Here is an 18,720-nt window from a genome sequence, read left to right as displayed (position 1 = left end):
TTTTATTTTTTATTTTTATTTTTAATCTTTTAAAAGTGATATTTGACTGTCTAAAGCAAAAATAATAGCAATGTATTATGGGATTTTGTAGCATATCTATGACAACAAAAGCATAAAGTGAAATATTCTAGGCTCGTACTGTTACAAAGTTCTTATGTTACACTCGAGGTGGCATACTATTAATTGAAGGTAGACTGTGGTAAGTTAAAGATATATAAAATAACTCTCAGAAAGGCTACTAAAAAAGCAATAATAATTAAGTATAGCTAATAACCAATTATTAAAAACATTCCATTAAATTCAACAAAAGGGCTGGGGATGGTGGCTCATGCCTGTAATCCCAGCACTTTGGGAGGCTGAGGCAGGTGGATCACTTGAGCCCAGGAGTTTGAGACCAGCCTGGGCAACATAGTGAGACTCCATCTCTATTTATTTAAAATATAAAAGATAAATTCAACAAAAGGCAGAAAAATAATTTAGAATATGGAAAGAATTAAATATATAAATGGGGAAAGGTTAAGTTAAGGAGTATCAATGTAACAAAACATTATGTAATTGCTAAAAATGTTTAAGGAGTTTTTAAAATTTATTTATTTATTTACTTATTTTATGGAGATGGGATCTCGCTATGTTGGTCAGGCTGGTCTTAAACTCCTGCACTCAAGCGATCCGCCCATCTCGGCCTCCCAAAGTGCTGGGATTATAGGCATGAACCACTGCGCCCAGGCTTAAGGATTGAGTTTTTAATGTTATAGGAAAGCATTTATGATATGTTAAAATTTTAAAAATAGGGTGCAAAGTATATACATTAAAGCATAAATATATAAAGTTTATACTTTAAAGTATAAGGTATACATTTATAACTATAAAATATAAAGCATTTATACTTTAGCCTAAATAACTGCAAAAATATTGTAAGCATAGGAAAACATATATGTGCATTATAGGATGTTTAGCCAAAAAACAAAAAAAGAAAAGAAAAAGACAAAATATGACTGATAATATACCAAATGTGGCTGGGCGTAGTGGCTCATGCCTATAATCCCAGCACTTTGGGAGGCTGAGGCCAGGCTGGTCTCAAACTGGCTGATCTCCAACTCGTGACCTCATGATCCACCCGCCTCGGCCTCCCAAACTGCTGGGATTACAGGCGAGAGCCACCATGCCTGGCTAGTTATTTCTTTTCTTAAAGATGCAGCTTATCACTATGGTTAAAGACATAATGGCCAGGTGCGGTGGCTCACGCCTGTAATCCCAACACTCTGGGAGGCGGGAGGCCGGTGAATCACCTGACGTCAGGAGTTCAAGACCAGCCTGACTAACATGGTGAAACCCCGTCTCTACTAAAAATACAAAAATTAGCCAGGCCAGGTGGCGGGTGTCTGTAATCCCAGTTACTCAGAAGGCTGAGGCAGGAGAATCGGTTGAACCTGGGAGGCGGAAGTTGCAGTTAGCCAAGATTGCGCCACCGCATTCCAGCCTGGGTGACAGAGCGAGACTCCATCTTAACAACAACAACAACAACAAAAAGACAAACGCACAAGATTTGGGGACAGCCAGGCCGGGGTTTGGTTCTTGGTTCTGTCACTTGCTAGCTGAGTGGTTTTTGGCAAGTCAATTTATCTGCAGCTTCATTGCTACCTCTACGTAATGGAGATGAAAGTGTCCACCTCCAAGTGTGGTTTTGAAGATTCAATGAGATAATGTGAATAAAGTGTGTAGCGAAGTGTTTGGCACAAAGCTAATATTGAGTCATTTATTATTACCACGGACATTAATAATCAGAGGAAAATAAGTTTTAAAGGTAAAACATCTTTTGCGAGAAACCCTCATGGACACAGGCAGCGGAGTGGCGAGGCGATCCCTGAGGTCAGGTTCTGAGTTCAGAACCAGGACAAAGCACAGAGCAAGCGGCACTCAGGTCTTCCCCGTGAAGATGCTTTTGGTTGCAAGGAGCAGAAACTCTCTCACTGAGCTGGAGTCCTGAACTCGTTATGATATCAGGTGTCAGGGAAACCAGGCCAAGAGATGCCACCAGCTTTCATGAAGCACCAGTATAGAAATACGGACGCTAATACCATCACCCTCTCTTCCCATCCCTTCCCTCTCCTTTCCTTCCACACCTGCTCTGCGACCCAGGTCCACAGCATCCCAGCGGTGAGTGCCTGTGTTACAAGCCCTCACTTCCGGCCACGTGCCCAGGCCCAATTCCTGGGGGTTCTGATTGGCCAGCTCGAGTCAGATGTCCATCCAAGGTCCAATCAGATATGACCAAGGGGGGGGGGGGGGGGGCGGATCCACACTATAAATATGGCTGCTTTGGGGCCTGGTTTGTGGACCCTGAGAAGTGCTGCCAAGTTCCGGGCTTGCTCTTTTCTCCTCTCTGCTGAGGCCTCTCCCTCCTCCTTCATGATTTAGGCTGCTTTAGGCCATGCAGCTGTGGTAAGTGTCCTAGGGTCACTCATGGTCGCTCTCTGTAGAAGCTCCCTGTGGGCTGTGAGTCTCCAGAGAAAGGGCTGTGCGTTGATGCCCCCAAAGGGCATCCCCTAAATTTTATTTGGTTTCCTGACATTTGCCACAGGACCACAGTTGGTAACAGATTCCTAGGCTGCTGGCTAGGATCTGACCCAGGCGGCACTTTTGGATTCCTAGTTTTTGCTGGAGTGGGGTCGACTGCCAGATTAACAGGCTGTCTGGCAAATAGCGGCCTTCGGCGGCACTTAGGTCCGAAAACACAAAGGTTGGCCTAAGAAAACCATAATTAACTACACACACACACACACACACACACACACACACTAGAAATAAAGAAACAAAAGACTAGTGTATCTTTTAATTGTCATTTTATAGCTCCCCACCGCAGCTGCCCCCCACCCTTCCCTTCGATGACAACGTTTGTAGGCTTCAGGGGGACCAGGGAACAAAGCTGGGGCCTGGCAGCCCCACTACGCTGCCAGCCGGGGAGAACAAGTCACAATTACAAATTATCACAACAATTAGCGCCTGTACTTGGGGGATCTGCAAATTGAGGAGGCCCCAGCTCCTCATTGTACAGGGGTCTATTTGGCAGTGACCTTGCTCTGGAGACGATGATATTCCTTCAGCCTGTAAACCAGATTCAAAACAAAGAAAAATGTAAATTAACAATAACAACACACACTGGGTTCAATTAATTCAGGCAGAATTGGGGTGGCTGGGGCAGCTGTTTGTTAAGATGTGTGTGAAGTTGCCTTTTTTTCTGTTCCCTCTCCCGCCCTGGCCCCTTCTGCCCTCCAATCGGGATAATGTAATTAATTTATCTTGGGGGAAAACATTGTTTGTCATTGTTGAAGACAAAGCGTTTAACTGGCAATAGGAGAAATGAAGAGACCATTATGCAAGCCTTGTTTGTTCTGGGCCATTTAAAAGGGTTTATAGAGTCATAAAATACAAACAGAGGGCGCAGGAGGCAGGGGAGGTGGAGGTGACGGAGGGGAAGGGAGAGGACCCTGGGCAGATGGGTGGGATTCAACATCTCTCGGGGCATGAGGTGCCTCTAGGGACAAGAGACTGGCTCTGGGAGAAAATCGTGGCTCTGTGCCCCTGGCATGTTGTTAGCAAGAGGAGACAGACTTGCATATTCTTCTAGACTCCAATCCCCATGAGAAGGGAGCTGGTGATGGAGAACCCACAGCAGGACAGGCCCTCCGGACTCAGCTCCACCACCTCCTAGCTGTGTGACCCTTGGAAAGTTACTTAACCACTCAGCCTGTTTGCGGGTAGTTGCAAAGTTTGTGTAAGAATTCAATGAGACATCCTAGGAGAGTGCCCCAGGGCAGCTTAGTCTATGTTAGCGGCTGGTGACAAATGACCCTGTTTGCCCTTGAGCACACCAGCCCTGGGCTGAGAATGCTTGCTGCTGGCACTGCCCCTGGCTCTTCTGCATGCCAGGGTCTAAGCCTGAGCCGCATGCTTGATTTCCACAGGCTCATTGAACCTTCACTGCATCTGTGAGGCAGGTACAGCTGACACCCTTACTGGTGACTCACAGAGGATCAAAGGTCTGAGTGACTTCAGATGACGTGCACCACCCTCCTGGGCCATGGAGATCCACGTGGCTAGGATGGTTTCCAGCTAGACCTACGGCTCAGGTATGGTGACAGAAAACAAAGGCTTCTCTCCACCTTTACGCTATTTCCTTGTTTAACCTGCCCTGCAAAGGAGCTCATAGTGGAGTCCCTGTGGCTTAGCGGGAGGGGAGGGCAAGTATCAGAGGCACCGGGTGGGACACAGGAACCTAGGACCCCAGTGCCTAGGACCCTCTGTTGCTGTCAGCTATCAAAGCATGCCTCTGAGGATGCTATGGGCAGATGGACAGGAAAGTGGGGTTTGTCTAGGGCAGGGCAGGGCAGCAGTCAAGGTCCTATCAAAGCCTACCCTTTACACCTGGGGGCTGTCAAAGCCTACCCGTTACACCTGGGGGCTCTGAAGGCCCGTCAGGGCCCTGAGCTTCTCACCTGAGGGAATTGATGTTGATGAACCCGGTGGCATCAGTTGGTTCATAATCACCCTGCACGTTCATGCTGCAAGGAGAGTAGAAGCTTGTCAGCTCAGCCTGGCCCTGGCCTCTGCTTGAAGGGAGGACTGCTGGGGCCAGAAGCAGCCTCACCTCCCAGATGCCAGGGCATTTCCCCTGTGTGGGTTCAAACCCTCCCTGCACGTCGGCTTTCCATTTAATTTCTGTACAACTCAGGGAACCCTGTTCTGGGCCAGGCACCAACCCAAAGGTCGGAGAGCCCTAGTGGAGCACACAGCAGCCTCTTCCCTGCTACACAATGTGGCAGGAGGCTAGGAGCAGCCACCCCAGAACTAGCCCTGTGAAATCCTACCAACCAGAGCACTCTGTCTGTAAATGGATAACTTGTCCAAGCCACCTGTGCCCTTGGGACTGTGTGGATGGCATCCAGTGACCTGAAGGCTCAGGAGGCCTTGGGGTGTGAATTGCAACAGCACAAAGGCATTTCGCAAGCTGCAGGGAGGCCTCCAGCATTCACAGCAAGATTGGCCCACTAAGTCACCTTTCCCCTCATGTGTTCAACCAGTTAGACCTTACCTAATCCATCCTGAAACCTGGGCACCCACCGCCAGTGTGTCATGGAAAATGCTGGGTTGACTGCTGCTGTATACTCAGCAGAGCAGATTTTACCTCCCTACAGTTTCCACCTCCCAGACTCACCAGCCTTCTGCTTTGGGGCTCTCCACCCTTAGCTGCTCCTCCAAACCTTCCTAACCATGGCAGTCACTCCAGCCGGCCGACTGGGGTTTGCGTCCTGGCTCCGCCACTTGCCGCCAGAGAGCCCAGGCGAGTATTCCTGCACTCAGAGCCTCGGCCTTGCACTTGTGAAATGCGTGATGGTGGTTAGATGGTGGTTAGCTCTCAGTGCCACATTTGGCCCCACATGAAATAATGTAGCTGGTGCCTGGCACATGGTGAGCACCCATTAGTACTAACACTATTCGTTCACTCATTCATTTGTTCAGGCATTGATTAAGCCCTTGCTGCCTGCCAGGTGCTGGGCCAGGTGCCAAGGAAGGAAGAGCAACAGTGGTGTCCACAGGGAGGGGCCAGACATAAGCAAACAATCACCCATTGCCTTCATTAATTATGGTTGTGCTAAGCACTTAGGACACGTGGACTCAGATGCCTCCTACTCTACAAGGCCAGCCTCTGAGAGGATGCGGTCCCTTGTCATGTCCTGCTCTGAATCAGTCCCTTGTCTGCAGAATTCCAGCCTTGGGACAAAGCTGACTCAAGGTTCTCAAGGTAGGGGTGGGGGGGCGGGTGTCGGTGTTGGGAGGCAGGAGGATCTGCTGCTTTGAGACCCTGAGGCTGGACCTCTGACTGGTTCTTTGTAGACTGTGGACTTTTTACAAGAACAAATGAGGTTTCTGCATCTGCCTGGCCCCAGTGACTTGTTCAGGATCCGGGTCCTGACCTTCACCAGGCCTTGAAGCCAGTGGGTGCGTGGAACTCTCTGCAAAGTCACTCCCATGCTCCTGCACCTCCTTGATCTCCCTTCCTCCCTCCTCTACACCTCCATGGCCCCTCCAGGGCTCAGGCACTGAAGCCACTAGGAGCTTGCATTCCCTGGAAGAGGAGGAGATGCCAGACTTTTGCTGGCCACCCCTTTCTGTGCAGAGTCAGTGCTTAGGAAGAGCTAGACCAAATTAGACCACCAAGCTCCTCAGATCCCTTTAACAGACCTTGTTTTAGAAACTGAGCCTCAGCCCCACTGGCCCGTGTACTCAACCCAGGGAGAACGTAGGACACAGAATCCCCCCACCTGCGTGTCCATCTGTCCCTTCACCTCCATCTCTCACAAGTCACAACAAACTCTCTCCATCCCGTTCCCCAAGGTGGGAACTTCCCAACTGCCCTGGCAGCCCCTGCAAAGAGGGCCCACATCCAGGGACAAACTTGTCCCACGAGGCTGCTGGGAGTTCCAAGAGGGGTTTTTCAGGAACTAAAAAACCTCTTTTTAAAATTGTGGTTTGAAGTGAGGGGGGAGGTGGAAAAAGAGTTTACAATGATTTTTTTTTTTTTTTACCTCCCCTGACGGTCTGCAGAAAACCTCTGTGCTTTTATTTGTGCTCATTCGAGTGGCTCTGACCTGCTCTATAATTACGTTACTTTCTACCTACTGTGCCGCGGCATTTCCAGTTCTGCTACCTCTCACGGCTTCCTCGCTGGTCCCTGTGACGCTGTCACTCAAGGGCTTTCAAGTCAGCGATGTAGAAATCAAAAAGAAAAGGGAAATGGTCGGAAACACAGTGAGAATAAATGCTCCTGCTTTTCTCTCTTTTTTTCCCCTTTCCCTTTTTACTTTATTCATTTAATCTCCCTGAGTGAGACTGTAAGGCTTAATGAAGGGTTGGAAAGATTATTAGAGGCTGTTGATTTGGAGGGGGAGGGAAGAAAGAGCCAGAGAGAGAAAGAGAGAAGATAATTTGACATTTACCCCGACTGATCTAAACTGACTCAGTTGTATTTATGGCTTATAAAGTGTTTAGAAAGATTGAAGGGGGGAGAAACTCAACATGGCAAGGAGAAGGGAAAGAAAAAAATAATATTGACTGCCAAACAAGACTCGTACTTTAATTCCCAACCAGCCTCCAGGAGGGAGGGGCTGGTCTTAGCCTGAGCTAAGCTGGGCCTTGGGGGACCCACGTCTAGTGGGGGCTGTCTGTCCCACAGGGGCCTGCCCCATCTCTAGTTTGGCCAGGTGACCTCTGGAGGTGACACCTCGTCCCTTGGTGCAGGTCACTCTCATCCACGGGGCGGACACAGGAGTGGCCAATCGTTACCTGCCACCTTTGCCCTGGCTCACCAGGGCCCTCCTGCCCCTCCAGGGGCTCCTCCTTGGCCACCTTCTGCCTGGTCCATCAGTGAGAAATCTCCTCATGGTTCCACTTGTGTTTCCTTTTTTTTTTTTTTTTTTTTTTTTTTTTTTTTTTTTTAAGAGACAGTGCCTAGCTTTGTTACTAAGGTTAGAGTGCAGTGGTGCGATCCTGGCTCACTACAGCCTCCAACTCCTGGCCTCAAGTGATCCTCCTGCCTCAGCCTCCTGAGTAGCTGGGACTACAGGTGCATGCCACCACGCCTGGCTAATATTTTATGTATTTATTTTTTGAGACAGGGTTTTGCTCTGTTGCCCAGGCTGGCGTGCAGTGGCATGATCATGGCTCAATGCGCCCTTGATCTCCCAGCCTCAAGAGACGCTCCCACCTCAGCCTCCCAAGTAGTTGGGACCACAAGCACATGCCACCATGCTTAGCTAATTTTTTTATTTTTAGTAGAGATGAGGTCTCACTATGTTGCCCAGGCTGGTCTTGAACTGGGCTCAAGCAATCCTCCCACCTCAGCCTCCTGAGTAGCTGAAATTACAGGCATGCACCACCCCTCCTAGCCAATCCCAGTTATTATACCCAGCCAGACTATCCTGCATTCCTCACAGCCCACTGCCACCTTGTCTAATTCTACATTCTGGTGATGGTTTGATCCATGCCTTTCTCCCAGCTAGCCTGTGAGTTCCACGGGAGCATAGTGGTGTCTGTATCCTCTGTGACCACTGCTCTGTGCTCTGCATGGTGCCTGACGTGCTCAGGCACAGATGTCTTGAGGATCCAGTCAAAAGACAGGCTCTGTGCCCAAGTGGGAGTCAGAATGAGGTGTGGGGCACCTACCTCACCAGCTCCTCGTTGTAGAGAGACAGTGGGGACTCCCGGCCGAGGATGTACACCTGACCCTTGAGGACGGACACCTGCACCTTCCCTTCCACTCGCTCCTGGGACTTGGCAATGCAGTGGCGGACAAATTCACACTCAGGGCTGTGCCAGAAACCTACAGGGAGGAAAATGGGATACCACTAGGGACGCCTCCTGCACCGTGAGGACACAGGGAGACCTGGGGCACAGGAAGGGTGCCCTGTGGTTTACCCCGCCATGCAGACCATAACTGCCTCCCGTGAGTCTGGCACAATGTGTGCTTGCCAGTGGCTGAGTTGAGGACCATGCTTTCATAGCCCTGCCCTCTAACCTTGCAAAGGGCCTGTGGGTAAGGAGGTGACCACGTAGGTTATTTCCTTAAGGGTCAGGAGGAGGGAAGTGACCCACTGCTTCATGCCATAGGCATTCAGGAAGTGCCACAGGCCAGCAACTGGGGACACAGTGGTAAAGGGACCCCATCCCTGGCCCAACGGAGGCTCTAATCTTCTGGGGGAGGCAGAAGACCTCAGACAGGACTCAGAGGCACGTGCTGCCTGGGGCTTGGTGATATGGGTGTCCAGTGCAGGCAGCTGGGCAGTGGTTCAGACCATGGCCATGCATAGCCTTCCCCTCTCTGTGCCTCTGTTTCCCCATCTGTTGAGTGGGGATGTCACAGTAATATTTCATGTGGAGCCCCTAGCACTGAGCAGCACCGGCCTTAGGGGCTACTGTGAACTGGAGTCCTGGCCGGAACCCACCCCTTGGGGTGGGCAGGCCCCTTGGAATCAGTGAGCTGTTTTCTGCACCTGCTACTGTTTTCCTGGGCAGATAGACTATTTCTGCATAGATAAGCAGCACTGCATTCAGGCTTTGATCTGGGCTAGCTCCCTGAATCCTCATAGGCAGCACTCTGAGAGAAACTCTCTTAGCCTCTCCCCTTTCTGGGTGAGGAAGGGAGGCTCAGAGAAGTTAAGAAACTTCTCCAGGATCACACAGGCTGGAAGTGGGGAGCCTCCATTTGACTTGTGTTTGCCCAAGTTGTAACAACTCTGCTTCCTATGATAAACTTGGAGCTTTCTCTATGGCCGGAACATCCCTTGGTGTGTAGGTGGGGGCAGGAGGTGCCTGAGAAACATGTTCCCTGCCCTCTCCCCCAGAGCCCTAAAGGCCAGGGAGGGGTAGCGCTCAGACCCCAGTCTGCCCCGGGCCTCTCTCTAGCCTCTGCTGATGGAGGCTGGGACCAAGGGGCAGGCAGGCAGGCCATGGCGGGGGGAGGGGACAGGGCAAGGCTAGAGTTTCCTGAAATGGAGCCTGGAAGGTGAGCCCACCTGGGCAGCTGCGGGGCCAGATGGCGCATGATCTCCTGCCCTGATAAAGGGCTGGGTCAGCCCAGGGGCTGCGGCTATTGTGGGAGGCCCAGGCCCCTGAGGGCACCTGCTGAGGCCCTCCGTGGGAAAGGGGACAGGCCTCTGGGATGGGGTCCTGGGGCTTGCAGAGGCGGGGGAGGGCCAAGCACAGAGAGTAGAGGTTGAGTCCTTGCTCTTCAGTGTCCCACCCTTTGAGTCCACATCCCAGCCACACCTGGACAAGTGATGTAACTTCCCTGTGCCTCGGTTTCCTCATTTGCACAGTGAGAAAACATTACTAACCAGAGGTTGTGTGGATGCAGTGAGGGAATGCACAGAGCGCAAAGCGTTTTGCATTTGCAGTTTGAACACCACGCTCTGTGCCAGACCTCACTGTACACAGGGAGAGAGGCCCAGAGAGGGAAAGAGCCTGTCCAAGGCCACACAGCAAGATTGTAGAAGAGCCCAGGTCTGATGAAGCACTCCTAACTCTGGCCCAGGGCTTTTTCCGACACACCCCGAGACCCTTGTGGAGGGGGCCACTGATGTTCTCCCAGCCCCCCATGCCCTGGTGTCCTGGGCTTGGCCATCTTTCTGACGGAGCTGGGATAATTAGCCCGTTAAGTTTCCAGGCCAGAAGACAGGCAGGAGATGGAGCCAGAGATAGGACAGAGATCTCTGTGGGAGCAACTGGCCTGGGCTTTATCTCAGAATTTTCTCTCTCTGCCCCATGGGGGTCTTCTGCTCAGATTTCTTTTCCCAGCAGACCCAGCCTTGGTTGGGGGACAGCGAGCCTGGCACAAGCTGCATCGGGGGAGACCCTGCACCCCCTAGACCTGCAGATCACTGTGGGTGGGGCTTAGGGCTGAGCTGGAGAGGGACCCCTCCCCCATGCTGCTAGGCCCAGCCAAACACATGCGATCCTTTCTAACTGGAGCAATTCTGTGTGAGTTGCACATTATACCCATTTTATTGCTGGATAAATGGAGGCGAGGGGAGAAGAGCTTAGCCCAGGTAGCTGTTAGATTAACTAATACTAACTTTGCATGGGTCCCCTGACGTCCAGGCCCCGGCAGATGTGAGGGTCAGTCTCAGGCAGCAGCCTGTCCTCCCACAGCTCAGGGCAGCTGTTTAATGCCCCAAATCAGGGCTATGTGTATGTTATGGAGGGGGGTGGGAAGGGCCAGAGAGTCAGTATTTTAGGCTCTTTGGGTCCTACAGTCTCTCTCAAAATGGCTTAACCTACCCTTGCCGCTCCAGGGGAGCCACAGACAATACAGAAACAGCCACCTCACCTGGCGTGAGCCGCCGTGCCCGGCAACACTTGAATTTTACATAATTTGTCATGAAATAGCATTTACAAAAATTTTTTTTCCTCCCAACCATTTAAAAATGTAAAAACTGGCCAGACGCAGCGGCTCATGCCTGTAATCCTAGCACTTTGGGAGGACAAGGCAGGCAGATCACCTGAGATCAGGAGTTCGAGACCAGCCTGGCCAACATGGTGAAACCCCATCTCTACTAAAAATACAAAAACTAGCCAGGCATGGTGGCGCCTGCCTGTAATCCCAGTCACTCTGCAGGCTCAGGCAGGAGAATCGCTTGAACCAGGGAGGCGGAGGTTGTAGTGAGCCAAGATTGCACCATTGCACTCCAGCCTGGGCAACAAGCACGAAAGTCCGTCTCAAATAAATTAAATAAAAATGTAAAAACTATTCTTAGCTCACGGGCTGAACAAAAACAGGTGACAGGCTGGATTTGACCCAGGGACTGTAGTTTGGGGACCTCTGTTACACCACATGAGGGTTGGATTTTGGAGTCAGGAGGCCTGGATTCCAAGGCATGGAAACCCAGGCTCCTCACCTGCAAAACGGGGACACCCCCCCGTCAGGTGCTCATGTCACCCACTGGTCCTTCCACACATGGGCTGGGTGTGTGACAGGGCTCAGGCCCTGTGGCCACCCCGGTAGTTTCATGGTCAAGATCTGGCTCCTGCAGTACTGGGGTCTGGGGCTGAGTTTCTGGTCCGGGGAGCCTCTCGTCAAGTTCATGGAGTAGGTCCAGGTTCTGCCTGGAGACAGCCTGACTTGGGGGTCAGACCCAGCTAGGCCACTTCTGGTTTTATGCTTTCCTTCTGAGCCTCAGTTTCCTCGTGTACAGGGAGCTGCAGACCTCCTGGGAAAGTTGTGAGGACCATGTGGGGTGATGCCCGTCACCGCACAGTACCCAGTGCCTGGCACGTGCTGGAGTCATGCAAACTATAGGCAGTGGAAGCTGCCGGACACCTTGAGAAGCCAGTGCATCTCCCTGGACACACCCCATGTCAAGGCAGGTTCTAGCATCCCCTTGCTCCCTCATGCCCTGCACTTTCCCTCAACCCCCTTCGGCCTGCACCTTTTAGGGTCTCACACGAGGATGGCAGTGGGTAGCAGGGGAGGAAGGTGCTGATACGGAGGGGAGGGCCAGGCCCGAGAGCCTGACGGTGATTTGGGATCCCTTGTGGGGCAGTTAGAGGGGGCAGCCGTAGAGTCTTACGCACCAGTATACACCAGCTCAGCAAATTTCAAGCCCAGGCCTTGTTTGATTTTGCGCACTTCCCGGTCCATGGTGAAGGCCTCGATGTCTAAATGAGCGTGGTAAAGGATGGTGCCTGCTGGGGTCTCGTAGATACCTAGCCATTTTTCCAGGCAGGGGGAAAAGGGAGAAAAAAGAGAGAAACGCATGAAACCCAAACTGTCAGCAAATGACAAAAAAAAAATAATAGTAATAATGACTCGTCTGACAGGAGACAAGCCGGTCGGACCCATTCACTCCCAGCTTGCTGCAAAATGCATCTGTCATTATGTTCATGCTGGGGCCACGACAGTCCACTCTGCGGCTTGTGGAGAAAATGTCTAGATGCCCCCTTTGAAGGGGCCCCAGACGCTAGAAAATGACAGGGTTTCGGAGCAGCAACCCCTCCCTCCCCATGTGTGCCCACCGGCCCGAGGTTGAAAGCCTGTAATTAAAGCGACTACGGCAGAGCCCAGAGCCCCAAATATCCCTTCCTCCCTTCCACCAGGGAGCCAGGGGAGGGGGACGGCTATGCACATACATGTACACATGTGTACACACATGCCACCTTCAGCCCGTGGGGCCCCTGCGGCCAGGTCTCTCCAGAGGGCACTGGGGTGGCAGAGGGCTTGGGCAATCACCTAGGCTGACCCCACTGTACAGATGGGGAAACTGAGTCCAAGAGGGGAAGGGACTTGCTCTAGGTGGAGCTGGGAACTGAATGCAGGCCCCCGAGTCCCTCACCAGTGCTGTCTGCTGCCCTGTAAGTCACCTGGCCATGGAGGCCCAACCCTGGAAGGTCAGAGGAGAGGGGATTGCTCAGGTGCCCTCTTGTAACCTCAGGCCCAGTCCCTCCATTTGGAAAACAACCTGCTTGGAACAGATGATCTCCGAGTGACACAGAAGTGCCTGGCCTTGGGCTGAGCTGGGTCTCGGGGAAGGTCCTACTGCATTGGAGGACAGTGGGGCACCAAGAGGCAGGACTGCCCATACCACACAGCCCAGGCCCCCTCTTGCCCCAGGAGTGCGACCTCTCGCGTCAACTTCAGAGCTGGCCTTGGGCAAGCCCGCCCTGCAGCTGCTGTCTGGGTGGCGCAGGGGCCATAGCTCCCCCATCTCCATGGATTCTACCCCCAGAGCTTCCTTTCTTCCACCATACGTTACATCACTAAAGGGGCAGGTTCTTAGTTATCCTGGGAATTTACTAACATCTTTCTACAGTGGCTGCTTGAAAAAAACCCAGAAAGGATTTGTACACTCATGTTCATAGAAGCATTAATCACAATAGCCAAGAGGCGGAAGCAACCTAGGTGTCCATCGAGGGATGAGTGAAGAAGCAAAATGCGGTCCATCCATACGATGGGATATTATTCAGCCTTAAGAAGGAAGGGGGCTGGGCGCAGTGGTTCATGCCTGTAATAATTCTAGCACTTTGGGAGGCCGAGGCAGGTGGATCACCTGAGGTCAGGAGTTCAAGACCAGCCTGGCCAACACGGTGAAACCCCCGTCTCTACTAAAAATACAACAAAAATTAGCCAGGCATGGTGGTGCATGCCTGTAGCCCCAGCTACTTGGGAGGCTGAGGCAGGAGGATCACTGGAGCCTGGGAGGCAGAGGTTGCAGTGAGCTGATTTCACACCACTGCACTCCAGCCTGGGTGACAAAGCAAGACTCCGTCTAAAAAAAAAAAAAAGGAAATCCTGACACATGCCACAGCATCAACATAAGGCCGTGACGCTAAGTGACAAAGACCAGGCACAAAAACAAACACTGTATGTTCCACTCGTGGGAGGTCCCTCAAGTTGTCAAAAGTCATACAGCCAGAAATGGTGGCTGCCAGTGGCTGGAGGAGGGAAAATGGGGAGTGTTTCATGGGGCCAGAGTCTCAGCTTTGCGAAATGAAAATGTTCTGGGGGTGGGCGGCAGTCACAGCGGCACAGCCCTGGGAAGGGACCTGATGCCGTTGAGCGGCACACTTGCGCATTTTAAATGGTTCATTTTATGTTACATGTATTTTACCACAATTTAAATTTTTTTTTTTTTTTTTAAACCATGAAGGATATTGGCTTTGACTCTGAAGCCCACTGGGGATCTGGGGAGGCTGAGTCTGCTGAGCCCTCGTGCACTAACCAGAAGTTTCCTCCTTGGAGAACTCCTCCAGTCTTTGATCTTTAAGTCTTAGAATCACAAGAATGTCAGAGCTTGCATTAGGATCAATCCGGTACCGTGTTCTCCCGACTGTTAGCTGCCAACCTAATATTCAAACAGCCTGCGGCAGAAGCCCAGCATATAGAAGAGATGGCAGAGGCTGTGCTGGGAGGAACAGAGGCCCCTCTGCAAACTCTGGACTCGCCTTAAATCTAGTCTCACACACCAGTTTTACAAATGAGAACCTGAGGCCTGGGGAGGGGGGTGGCTTGCCTAATACCACCCAGCCAACTGGAGGGGGAATGGGCCCAGCACCGGGGTCTCCCATCGGCTCCAGGTGGCCTCGAAGGGCCTTTGGCAAGGTGATCAACTGCTAACCAGAGGGTGAGAGAAAAAGCCCAAGTCCGGACTGTTGCTGTGGAGGAAAAGCTTGGTTCTCACCATGGCTCCGTGTTCCCGGGTGGAAGGGAACCTCTCTGGGGGCTTAGTTCTCTCATCTGTAAACCCCTGATATACTGGTGTCAGGTGACATGCTCGTGAAAGCCCCTCAGATCAGCCAGGTGCAAATATGAGTATCGTGTGCTATGAAAGAGCCCACCCCGCTTCATTGGTGGGGGCTGCAGCCTTCGGCATCTCCACTGTCTGAATCTAGTTGTGACCTCTGATTAGGAAATGGCCTCTCTCCAAGTTTATGCAGAGATCCAAGCCCTCAAATCCCTCGGGAGTTCCTCAGGCCTCACCGTGACTCTTGTAAACACAGTTCAAATGGGCCCGTCATCATTTTCTGCAGAGCAGCGCAGAGCCACAAACCAGGAAGGGGTAAAAAGGCTGATGGCGGCAGAAACAGGAATGACTGAGAAAAGTCATTATAGACAGCCTGGAGAACAGGGACATAGAACTTAGCACAGGCCAGGTGTGCGGGGGCTCACACCTGTAATCCCAGAACTTTGGGAGGCCAAGGCGGGAGGATTGCTTGAGCTGAGTTCAAGACCAGCCTGGGCAACGTAGTGAGACCTCATCTCTACCAAAAACTTAAAAAAAGTAGCTGGGTGTGGCGGCATGTGCCTGTGGTCCCAGCTACTTGGGAGGCCAAGGTGGGAGGATCGTTTCAGCCCAGGAGTTCAAGACCAACCCGGGCAATGTAGGGAGACCCCGTCTCTACAAAAAAATGGTAAATTAGCTGGGTGTGGTGGTGTAGGCTAGGTGGGAGGATTGCTGGAGCCCAGGAGGTTGAGGCTGCAGTGAGTTGTGATTGTACCATCGCACTACAGCCTCGGTGACAGAGCAAGACCCTGTCTGAAAGAAAAACAAAACATGACGACCCCAAACAAACATGACAGCACGAAGAAAACCACCAGAAAGGGGAATGGTTCAGCAGTGTGTTCAGAAAGCCCAGTGTGTGCAGAAACGGGAAATCTCTGCTCCAAAATGGCAGATAACACGATAGTGTTCAAGGAGCCAGTTTTCAATTAGCCTAGAAAGCTTATGACCAGAAATAACGCAGTTGCCCAAGAGCCACCAAGAGCACGACACTGACAAAGTCCTGCTGGTCCTCCCATCCTGGCACATAGTAGAACTCGATACATACTGGGTTGGAAACAGGCCTTCTAGTGATTAGTTTGGGTACATTTTGGAAAATTCCAGAAACTTGCAAAGCCCATCCTTACACTGGCCACAGAGTCATAATAGTGCCATCCTGGGCAGGCCAGTAGCAGGAGCCCTCCTCATTTTTAACTCCTAGATACCTACGCCCGCCTCCCTGCTTTTCTGTCCTCAGCTGGGCCAACTGTGGGGCAGTCCAAACTATATTTACAGGGCTGGAGCTGGGCACCAGGAGTCCTACAACCATGCTTTACAGAAAGTGTCCAGCTTGGCTTTGCTGTGTGACTTTGGCCGGTCTCAGCCCCCTCTCTTAGACCCAGGCAACCCATCTGGAAAACAAGAAGGCTGCAAGTTCCTGCTGCTCTGACATTCCAACTTCCTTTGGGACCTATCCCAAAGGTAAGTGTTCAGAGCATCCTCCAGGTGTGCCCTGCTTACTGACGGTCTTGTCTCGAGAACACTCGAGGCCACAGCATCGCCTGCCATCAGTCCAGAGAGGGGAGGGCGCAGGTGGGCTCAGGGCTCGAGGAAGAGCTGTGACTTGCCCAAGGTCCTCCAGCTACTGGCCCATCACAGGTGTCCCCAGGAAAATGAGGCCAGTGCCACCGGGAGCAGAGAGTGTCTGGTGGGCAGAGGCCAGGCAGAACCCCCCTCTTCCTGAGCCCCCAGCACCGGCTTCCTGGCTGCCACCCTCCCAGGCAGCCTCCGGAGGGCTCGTGGGCAAGGGGAAAGTCTGCAGCCACAACACGCACCAGCGCACAATTAATATTGCTGCTCCTTTTCTTCGAAGGTGTTAAAGTTAATTGTGATGGATCAAAAAGCTTGTTTTTAGGTTGCCACTGACTCGCGTGCACGCGTGTGTGTGTGTGTTGTGTGTGTGTGCATTTTAAAGCTCTTCCCTCTCCTCTCCACAGGGGTAGGGGGTACAGATGATTTCTGTGTGTTTCTTCTGGAAAAAAAAAAAAGTGACAGAAACCTGATGCTAAAAGACTATGGATTTGGGGCTTTTGACAGTTGGCATACAAACCACTGCGCAGAGAGAAGGAGCAAATGACAGCTGAGCCTCTGTGTTGCCGTGGAAGAGACAACAGACATCTTTGGAGTGACACGCACAGCATCTCCAAGTGTCTACTTTCATCTCCCCGTGTTTACAGGAAAAAGACAGAGGTGTCAGCAGTTCTCTGTGGAGCAGCTTCAATCACACCATAATTACTGCCAAGAAGGGTGCAGTGGGGAGAAGGGCAAGGAGCTAGGGGTGGCCAGGGTGGCTGGGGGGAGAGTGGACCAAGCAGAAAGAGGTGGGAACCAAACAGCTGCTGTGGCTCAAATTCTTCTCGTCTGTCCCTGAGGCTGCCAGGTTAGCCGGAATGAGCAATTTTGCAGAATTGAGTGGGATCTGCCAGCTCAGCTGGGGCCCTGGCTGGAGGTGAGGGCACCTGGACTAAAGGCTCTGGTCCTTTGGGAAAGTAGAAGAAGTGATTTGGAAGAGGTGGGGCATGGGGGTTGGCTGGAGCCCAAGGGCTCCCCTCTTAGGTACCAGGGCCAAGGTGAGAGGCAGTTGCCATGGTGATGGGAGGCAGGTCAGGGTGGGACTCTAGCCATCCTCTATGCTCCTGGTGCCTGGCAGGCCCCATCCTGGGTGGGCCTCTGGGGCTGAAAACCTCTGCTTCACAGGTCTCCCTCCATTCTCCATCTGGAATGTTCCAGATGGTGGGTGGGCACATTGGGCAAGTGGGTGGCAGCCCTTGTTCCTTCTGGGCCAGAAAGTAGAGGAGGAAGGGAGACAGGAGGGGAGAGTGGGGAAGGGGAGGAGGATGTGCAAAGAGGGAAGGGCAAGGGAGGGAAGAGGGGAAGGAGGAGGAAAGAGAGAGGGAGGAGGAAGGGGAGAAAGGGGGGAGAGAGGGAGGAGGAAAGGAAGGCAAGGAGGAGGAGCAAGACGGGGGCAGGCAGAGGTGAGACGGGCAGGGCTGGGAGGAGAGCAGAGAGGGGAGAGCGGCCGGAGAAGTCTGGGGCCAGAGAGGAGAGAGAGAAAGAAGCTGAGCACAAGGACCTGCGCTGGCTCCTTCCCGGCCTCCCTCGGCTTCCCTCCGGCCTGCCTTGCCCCCCCTTCTCCTCCCCACTGATTTCATTTACTTCACTTAATTAGCCCCCCTCCAGAGTTAAAAAGATAATGTGATAATGACATGTGAACAGCCACAATACAGAGAAAGCTACTCCAGCCACAGCTTCCCCAGCCTCCTGTCCCTGACCCTGAGCGCCGCTGACTAGGCCACCCCAGACCCAGGGCACTGGCGCTACCCAACTCCCTACACGCCCCCAACCCCCCAGAGACAAAATCAGCCCTTAACGAATTTCAATTACGAGCTTTGTAAAATCAATACAAATGACATTTTCCCCTTGTACACCGAGATACGGACAATAGCATCTTTCTGTTCTGCCCTCAATATAATTGACGATTAACAGCTTCTCTCACTACTGTACGCTTAATAAAAACCTTGTCATGGGGGAATCCACGGTGCCCTAATTTACCGTCTCTCCTCTTTCCTTCTCACGTGAAATATTGGGAGTAGAGAAATAAAAACAAGACACCACCTAAAATTACCTAGCAACTTTCTCTTCTCTCCCCAACCCAAAGCAAGAAAATAGGCAAGTGAGGACATTCAGAGGGAGATGATGTGACCTCCTCATCTGGCCCCTTGACAATTGGAGTTCCAGAGGGAGAAGCTTGCCTAAGATCACACAGCAAGTTCTTGCCGTCAGAATCCCGATTTTCTTCCCTGTACAACACTGACTCAATTCTGTGCTTTTAGGGACAGCCTCCAACAGT

The 18,720-nt window shown here is 52.0% G+C and overlaps 1 protein-coding gene across 2 annotated transcripts in view; it reads right to left on the bottom strand.

The window, feature by feature from the left end:
* Positions 1-2,808: 2,808 nt before the first annotated feature.
* Positions 2,809-18,720, bottom strand: part of ASS1 (argininosuccinate synthase 1) — a 52,516-nt gene continuing 36,604 nt past the window's right edge. For both annotated transcript variants that reach the window (XM_030818038.1, XM_030818039.1), the window contains 4 exons: positions 12,130-12,261; positions 8,224-8,380; positions 4,497-4,562; positions 2,809-3,105 (listed from right to left, as the gene is read on the bottom strand). In XM_030818038.1, the coding sequence (XP_030673898.1) occupies positions 3,060-3,105; positions 4,497-4,562; positions 8,224-8,380; positions 12,130-12,261 (401 nt within the window). In that variant the 3' untranslated portion in view covers positions 2,809-3,059. The remainder of the gene's footprint in view (positions 3,106-4,496; positions 4,563-8,223; positions 8,381-12,129; positions 12,262-18,720) is intronic.

The sequence above is a fragment of the Nomascus leucogenys genome, chromosome 8 (genome assembly GCF_006542625.1).
Source record: "Nomascus leucogenys isolate Asia chromosome 8, Asia_NLE_v1, whole genome shotgun sequence".
Lineage (NCBI taxonomy): Eukaryota > Metazoa > Chordata > Mammalia > Primates > Hylobatidae > Nomascus > Nomascus leucogenys.
The sequence above is the reverse complement of the archived record's forward strand: the minus strand, read 5'-3'. Positions and strand labels throughout refer to the sequence as shown.